Below are 8,610 nucleotides of genomic sequence, written 5' to 3' on the forward strand. Positions count from 1 at the left end.
TAATCGAAAAAACTTTCGGTTGGAAAAACCAAGCCGGAACATGGACTTTCGGTTGGGTCGACAAACTATCACAGCCGTAATCTTGATTCACGGTTGGGAATCTAAGAACTCCCAGCCGTAAATACTTTCAGAAACTGTTTTTTTTTTACCAGAAATTCATCGAATTGGATTTTTTTGACCATTTAAAACAAAAATAAATAGTGGGTTTTCTTAGTTTTTTCTTTCTATGATGACCATCATCTTTATCATGATCTTTGAATGAGAAGGAGAAGGAGAAGAAAATAGTTTTGGGTTTTCTTGATGAACATCATCCTCATCGTGATCAAATTATGCTCATCATCGTTTCACAATTTATGAACGAGAAGAGAAGGATGGGGAGAAGATAATAGATTTAGTTTTTTAGTTTTTTTATGATCTTCATCACGATGAAATAGTGAAATTTAAGTAAGAGTATAATAGATATTAGGAATATGATGTGATAAGGGATAACCTCATTTACTATTTCATGACCCTGAAAAACACCAAAAGACCGTTGACTTTCAAAGCCCGGATAATAGAATTCTAAGAATACCGGAAAACTAAATTCAACAAAATCTATTGGTAAATGAATCTCATCAAACTGTACCAACATGCCCCTAGTAACAACTCATTAATGTGAATATGTGTGATCAAGTTTCTAGTAATTGAAACCTCAAACCGACTACGGTACATAGGTATTTATAATACCTGCAAGTTTTAGTTAGGTGTGAAATATTAAACTTGTACTACTACAAGAGTTAAAAGCTTACCTTTGTAATTGACTAACGTATTTAATTTGCCACCATTCCTTCTATCCATGTACATTTACTTACGTGCTGCATTATTCACTCCTTGTTTAATTACACTACTCTATTCTATTGGTATATTATTTGACTTAATCAAGCATTAATCGCTAGATCTCTCGTTAAAAGACGTTGTTTAGATCCCCATAAGTTTACTCAAACGAGTATGTTACTTGCGATACTGCTCAAACTTGTACACCCTTTTCCTCATTCCCACATAATATACGATATGTTGCATGTGGGAACAAGATATTCTTCTCCTCATTGAATATGCGAGAATGTGACAAGAGTACTAACAAAGTACAGTAAAAAGAAATATCCCCTCAAACAATTTTACCATGTAGTAAATTAAATTGTACGATCACCAAACAGGAGTGGCGTTAAGAGTGCCAGTTGAAAAGTCTTGTCATTGGGGTAAAACACGAGTTATTTCTATAAAAAACGCCAGAGACTGGCTCATGTTAGAAATGGTAAATAGCCGACAATCTTACCCGGGGTTTACGCTTCCTAACCCTAAAACGCATGGTTTTGATGCGTTTCCGTCCTATGTTTCTCGTTCTCAGTGGTCACACGAGAAAATGGAAAGCTAGCTGTAACTGTTTAACACCGAGTTACCCGTTTTTGTTGTCTGTTTACTGATTTAAGAATATATACTAATTTCTCATTTCTCGGTCTTTCTTGGTTTTCAATCAACAATTTCTTTGTGGTTGAGTCTAGTACTAACGTTTATACTAACGTTTATACTATTTTGGCATGAAACCAACATACCATCTGAATTCCAGCCACGGAACGGATGTTTAATCTAGTGCACCAATTATAAGTGGCAACAAGATAATAGAACCACACCTTGCACCAAAAATTAGGTAGTAAAATGACCACCGTTCTGTTCAGCGTTAGATGTTGTCCTTCATTCCAAAAAATTATTACGCGAAATAATATGAAGCCACACGGGAAAAAAAATCTTGAATATGAATTTGAAAATTCCAAAAAAAGTTATTACGAGGCCGCTTGACCATCCGGCCATACCTCGTACAGTTTACGAAATACGCTTACTAGCGCTGTCAAATTATTAATACATCATCAACCCCAAAAAATCGTATTTAGACATATTAAATTTACAGATCCGGTAATACTCCCTCCGTCCTAAATTATTAGTCCGTTTTGGCTAAGTCAAGATCTTAAGGAGACCGGAGGAGTGTATAAAACTACCCGTATTAAATGATATATTTTTACTAAAATTAATAGGAGTATATGGAGTATGTAAGAAAAATATATTGGTAATTATAATATATATAGAAATATTTAAATAGAAAATTAAATAAAAATCTTTATTCATTGATTTAGTAGATTTGTTTCCTATTAAGAAAGATATCATTTAACATTTATATTGGTGATATTTAAAATAATTTTATAATTGTAAAAATTTAAAGGATATATTTGGTAGTTTGACTAAAAAAATATGACTATAAACATACAGTATTTTAGGACAGACAAAAATAGAATAGATGACAAAAAAAAATTTAAGACGGAGGGAGTAATTCTTTGAAGTTTAAACTCCCAAACGAGTAAAGGTGAATACAAAAAGCAATCCATGTGAATGAACCCCATAATCACTCATCCCTCTCTCTCTACATTCACTATTTCCTTGCTCCCAGAAAACGAAACTTACGCTCTCTCCTTTTAAAACCCTTTCCTGCATTCATTATAAAAGACTCACAACCCTCACATTACTTGATCACACCAAAAACTCTCAACTCCCTTCTCAAATCTTTCTTTTCATTCACAAAATACATTGTTCTGATCTCATCAAGAATGGCTCATCCAATAACACCACTATCACCACCACTGAAAGATGAACTAGACATTGTCATCCCAACAATCAGAAACCTCGATTTCTTAGAGCAGTGGAGACCCTTTTTCCAACCTTATCATTTGATCATCGTTCAAGATGGTGATCCTAACAAAACCATCAAAGTGCCAGAAGGTTTTGATTATGAGTTGTACAACAGGAATGATGTGAACAAGCTGCTTGGTCCTAAAGCTAGCTGTATCTCTTTCAAGGATTCTGCTTGCAGGTGTTTCGGTTTCCTTGTTTCTAAGAAGAAATATATCTTCACCATTGATGATGATTGCTTTGTAAGTATTACACATCTAATCTTATCAAATCAAATCAAATCAAATCCATTTTTATTTTATTTTTTCTGTTTTGATTTTCATTTGTTTTACTGAGATTTGAGTACATTTTTCAGCCATGTTTCTGGTACAAAGTAATTATGGCAGTTTCGTGCATCCCAAACTTTTTCAACGGTTGTGGTTTTTGCTATAAATTCATGTCTGTAAGGTCTTAGGTCCGAGGTACGCATAGGTGGGGCCCATTTTTCTGTGGGACCCACAGCTACGGTCAAGAAAAAGTCAAATTCGTCTTGACTTTTGTCAGTAATTTTTTTTGTTTTTCAGGTTGCAAAAGACCCCACTGGACAGGAGATTAACGCGTTGGCGCAACATATCAAGAACTTGTTGACACCATCAACACCATTGTTCTTCAACACTCTGTATGATCCATTCAGAGAAGGTGCAGATTTTGTGCGAGGATACCCATTCAGCTTCAGAGAAGGTGTTCCGACTGCAATTTCTCATGGTTTGTGGCTCAATATCCCTGATTACGACGCTCCCACTCAGCTCGTCAAGCCTCTCGAGCGTAACAACAGGTAACACTAATGCGCTTAGATCGAAAGTTTTCGCAATCTGTTGACAAATAGTCATTTAGGTACACACATTATAAAGTTGTAACTACTAGCGAGTTCATTTAGTCTAGTCTTAATTTGCCTAAAAATTGCTTGTATTAATTTGTATTTTTAGCGCAAACAGGTATGTTGATGCAGTCATGACAATTCCCAAAGGAAGTTTGTTCCCTATGTGTGGAATGAACCTTGGGTTCGACAGGGAGCTCATCGGCCCTGCCATGTACTTTGGTCTCATGGGTGATGGTCAACCCATTGGTCGTTACGACGACATGTGGGCTGGATGGTGCTGCAAGGTATAATAGAAATTGCAAATGAATTCGTATGGACTTTGCATCATAACTGCGGATTCAAATTGAGCTTAACTTAATTTGATATAACAGGTGATCTGCGATCATTTGAACCTGGGAGTGAAAACAGGATTGCCATACCTCTGGCATAGCAAGGCAAGTAACCCATTTGTGAACTTGAAGAAAGAATACAAGGGTATCTACTGGCAAGAAGAGATCATTCCATTCTTCCAAAATCTTACGATCCCAAAGGAATGCACAACTGTTCAAAAGTGTTACATTGAATTGTCCAAGCTGGTCAAGGAAAAGCTTGGTCCTATTGACCCTTACTTCCAGACTCTTGGTGATGCAATGGTTACCTGGATCGAAGCGTGGGATGAACTCAACCCACCAAAGAAAGCTGAAGGAGCAGCGTCACTATCAGCTCCAGCATCAGCCAAGGCGGAGCCAACACCCAAGGCCAAGTAAAGAGAATGAATTCACGGACACTAGTTTCAAATAATCCCAGGAATTGGAATATGATCATATTTCTCCTAAAAAATTTACTTTCTGTTCATCTGATTATGTTGCACTGCTTATTGCATTTATCGTTTGTTATATTTTGCTGTACTTCAACTTTCTCTACAATGTATTAGGGTTTACACATTTATGGTCATTTGATCACTTGTTATTCATAAGTGAATCCTTAAGTTTATTAAGGATCCATCACAACTTCAATATAATTTTCGTTTTCTTCTTATTGTTACATCTGCTGGGCAAGTTTCATAAGACTATTCGCTGGAAGCATAAGTGTTAGAATATGAATCCAACTCAAAACCAATTGGCAATGAGTGGAATGGCTCCGAGGATTGTTATAAACTGTAGGATGTTACATCTGCAGGGCAAGTCTCATAGGACTATTCCATGGAAGCATAAGTGTTAGAATACGGGCATCCAAATAATATTAGGAATTAATTCAAAATCTAGGCTGCTCTTCGACAAGAAAAAAACCAAAAAAAAAAAAAGAGAGAGAGAAGGTAATCTAGGCTTTCCACGGTGGCTTTTGTGCGCCTGGGGTAGTTTCGCTAGCGCCTTGGGCCTGTTTAGTTTCTTGGGGAAACTTGTTTTGGGGCTGGAAGACGCAACAAATAAAGACCGAGTTTGCATAAGCATCCTCGTTCTTTAAAAGTATTCCTGTCCCATCTACTGAAGGTAATCCTTGTAAACTTGGGTTGAAGATGCAGATGTTTTCCGAGCACAATATTCACTAAAGAATTCAAATCGAGTTGATAAAGTCCTCGTGTACCAAGCTTAGATTCAGCTGACCTTCCAAGATCTTCAGTTGTTGCAATACTCAACCCATAATCAATCGAAAGCTTGTGTGCAGCTTCATCGATCCCAGCTCTGGCGAATATGATTCTCTGGTCGTTAAGAAAATCGACAAGAGATTCAGGGACTTGATTTTTATCACAACCAAAGAACTGAAATACTAAACAACGACGTGCACAACATAATTGCAATATGTCGACTTGGATATACAATTTTAGTCGGAATGCTTTGATTCCCTGGAGAAACAGCAGTCAGTATTACAATACCACCAACTAAAGATAATCCTAGTCCTAGACTATTGACCACTACCGACTCCAGAGAATGTTTCAGAACCTTCTTCTTTGCTTCTAAGAATGTGAGCTTCTCAAGTAGACCTGTCTCAGCCGTTGCAATGGCTAATGCATATATATAGAGCCAAAGGAACCTATGTCCTGGTAACACCCTTATCCTTGTGGTGTGCTCCTCTCCTTGATGCCAAAAGCTAAAGAACCCCATTAACCACTGCACATTACAAAAAACAGAAGAAAGAAAGATGATCCATTTGTATCATTATTCATGTAGTTCTCAGACTCAGATTGGCCGTCTTGGCAATTACCTGATTAACCTGGAAGTCAGTGCGATCAAATCCAGAAACCAATATTTCGCGGATTCTTCAATTCAGGTGCCTCCAATATCAATAAATTTAGCAGTGAACAAATGCCGACATCTTGTAAACGACGTGCGACATAGCATGCTAATATAATCCGGAAAAATAAGCTCAATCTGCATTTACCACTTTCCCTCTCATTTTTGCCTTGTAGATTCAATGCCTAATTTTCTGTGGGAGTGTTCGCCTCAACAGCCACCACAAAAAAATTCATCTAAACCCCAAAATGATACCAAAAGTCTTTGGGAATACATCATTCTACTATCTGACAACTGAGATCTTTCATTACATTTCAAGGGGCTAAGAGATTTTAGAACTTGTGAATTTTCTAAGGATCTAGATGATAAGGAGAACAGTCTCACATGAAAATCAACCATTGGAACAAAATGAGAGAAGGGACAAAGGAAGAAGAGATAAGGACAACGAGAGTACACTAATCAAACTAGAAAGTGTTGTTTGGTTCGGAAGCACAAACCACAGCTAGTTTTAATTTAATTAATATAACAGAAATGAAAGGATTCGATAAACTATCCTTTCGCACACAGTTAGCATATGCTATTACTGGGATGTCTAAAGATTATTCTTAAATCAAATTTCACAAATAACGGAAAATGATGCTCAAACAACTATAGCTAGTCCTATTTGTGGAATATTGGGCTCCTTGTACTATCCAAGATATTTTTGATCTACTGAACTACAAGCTACATATATATGGAGGAGTGCATAGGATAGCAACTCACTTTTCCAGCATAAAAATTAAACAACAAAAAAGCAGAAGAATGCTTTAACCTGTCAGCTTAAAATCGCATGAGTTACTGATCGTCAATTGAAAAGACAATACTTATCTCCAAAAAGATATGGTTTGTGTCAATGTTGAACCAACCTGTTTGAAAGCCACAAACCAGCTTGATCAGAACCAGAATCAAGTATCTAATGAGTAAAAATAAGTTGTCGTATCGAAGTAGCGTATTGGATACAAGATACCGATACCGTGTCCGTATTGTTGTAACATAGGTCCAGTTGTTTTCTGTAACTTCAGTATCAAAAATCATACAGTTGTCTAGGATGTGCTATATAGAACCAAACATAATTATGGAGACGAGCAGGAACCAACATTTTCTATACTTAACACAAAAAAGGTGGAAAAACAAAAAGGGAGGATTATTTAAATACCCCTCCTTTTTCTTTTCTTTGTAAAAGCGTCAAGACTACAGATTTTACCATTAGTCCAGATTGAACTTCTCAAACGAAAATGTGTTAAACCTGGCTGCAATTGTCGGTGCACATGAAGTTAATCACAAAAACTAACACTAAATCTTGTGTTCAGGCTAATCATATCATGACCAGATATTGTATGAGGTTCAGACTAAGTTAAGCAAACACATCCTATTGTCTCTATATACTTCATGTACATAATATTACAGATGTGCTGGATTGTAAAACCAGACAAGTGAACTAAATCCATTCGATAAGAAAAGTTAAATCCACCTCGTCACCAAACTTGCAAAGTCAGAGAAAAATTAGAAATGATACTGTGACAGCAAAAGCAGACAATCCGTCGTTTGTAATTCACATCTGCTTTTGCTGTCCCATTAACATTTCTGGTTTATCTTTTCATGTCATGTTATCATTCTCACGCCAAGGAAACCATAAAACTTGAAACGCAAGTGGGGATTGCGCCATTAAAGCAACAACACACCCACCCTGATGTAACATTTCATAATCAAGATGACTAAATTCTCCATTATACTTCCAATTAGCTACCTAATAAACCAACATTTTTCGGGTGTATTTCAAGAAGAAGAAAAATGCTTAAGAAATAATCTAAAGGGGGTATGTTATGAGTTTTAAGCTGTAATACCACACAAGTGAGCATGCTTACCTGAGCAGCAAACAAGGAGATACAGATCAAACCCATCCAAAAATGTAAACTACAGAATTAGATAAAAGTTTGCCCGAATTCCGAAAATGCCAGATGCCAAAGCAACTTCTTGCATAGTTAGATGTACCAATTTCTTCAAATTTTTCGACCCTGGACAGCATTTATGCACCAATATTGCTGGAGAAAAATAACAATTTCTCATTCAATCATGCCATAAATCATATATTAGAATCAACATTTATAAGAGACATAATGGGTTTTATATTCTGTACCTTCTCCGCTGATGATTACAAAACCTATCACCATTACAAGATAATGAAGAACCTGCAAATTTTTACACAAAAATGCATTATGCATATCATGTTCGGCCCAAAATTCTAAGAGAAACTCATAATCAGAAGCTTTAGAGAGAAAGAGAGAATGATTACAGAGTAGATGTGAGCATTGTGAGTTGATGAGGTGTGAGAAAGGAAATTTGATCGAAAGGAAAGACCCCAAACAAGAACTAGCATGCAACTAGAAGACTAGATAATCTAGCAAATATAATCAAATTTGATGATTTTGAAGACGGAGATGCAGTAGCCTTATTTGAGGTCTCCATTACCAAAACACATAAGAGAGGATGAATGAAGAAAGGTGTTGAAAAGGACTGAAATGAACACTATGTGAGAGTCAATGGTCATGTAGGTACCGAATCGGTTTGAAAATCGGAGGTGAAAAACGTTTTCAAGTCCGTTTTAACGGTTCTGAGACATTTTTATGCAATTACGTTTTTTTTCCACATGGCGATTTTTGATCTAAGATTTGGTCTACTAGCTCTTCCCAAGCCCTTCCTAATTTCCTTTTCATATCAGTTTGGGAAGAGCTTAGGCCTAGCGGTAATTACCAATTTCAGTAGAGGACGGCCAAGGGCTATCCGTTT

At 36.5% G+C, this 8,610-nt stretch overlaps 1 protein-coding gene and 1 long non-coding RNA gene across 3 annotated transcripts; one reads left to right on the forward strand and one right to left on the reverse strand.

Annotated features, from left to right (window-relative positions):
- Positions 1–2,439: 2,439 nt before the first annotated feature.
- LOC113281022 (UDP-arabinopyranose mutase 1-like) lies at positions 2,440–4,572 on the forward strand. 2 transcript variants are annotated; one of them, XM_026529654.1, is made up of 4 exons: positions 2,440–2,957; positions 3,279–3,529; positions 3,681–3,858; positions 3,946–4,572. In XM_026529654.1, the coding sequence occupies exons 1-4, from the start codon at positions 2,634–2,636 to the stop codon at positions 4,318–4,320; spliced, it is 1,128 nt and encodes a 375-aa protein (XP_026385439.1). In that variant the 5' UTR covers positions 2,440–2,633; the 3' UTR covers positions 4,321–4,572. The 2 variants fall into 2 exon arrangements, with proteins under 2 accessions (XP_026385439.1, XP_026385440.1); XM_026529655.1 differs by having other exon boundaries at positions 2,442–2,957; positions 3,690–3,858.
- Positions 4,573–4,889: 317 nt separating this feature from the next.
- LOC113281023 lies at positions 4,890–8,303 on the reverse strand. Its single transcript, XR_003325884.1, has 5 exons — positions 8,117–8,303; positions 7,961–8,012; positions 7,689–7,865; positions 5,756–6,689; positions 4,890–5,661 (listed from the first exon to the last, which is right to left on the reverse strand). It is a non-coding gene; the product is annotated as an uncharacterized LOC113281023 (long non-coding RNA).
- Positions 8,304–8,610: the final 307 nt, after the last annotated feature.

This window comes from Papaver somniferum, chromosome 5, assembly GCF_003573695.1.
Source record: "Papaver somniferum cultivar HN1 chromosome 5, ASM357369v1, whole genome shotgun sequence".
NCBI classification, from domain to species: domain Eukaryota; kingdom Viridiplantae; phylum Streptophyta; class Magnoliopsida; order Ranunculales; family Papaveraceae; genus Papaver; species Papaver somniferum.

Bases quoted from the DNA above. Each gene is read 5' to 3' on its own strand.
- LOC113281022 (XM_026529654.1), top strand. From the start codon at position 2,634: ATGGCTCATCCAATAACACCACTATCACCACCACTGAAAGATGAACTA. The intron at 3,530-3,680 runs GTAACACTAATG...TTGTATTTTTAG, and splicing joins CCTCTCGAGCGTAACAACAG to CGCAAACAGGTATGTTGATG. The intron at 3,859-3,945 runs GTATAATAGAAA...TTGATATAACAG, and splicing joins GGGCTGGATGGTGCTGCAAG to GTGATCTGCGATCATTTGAA.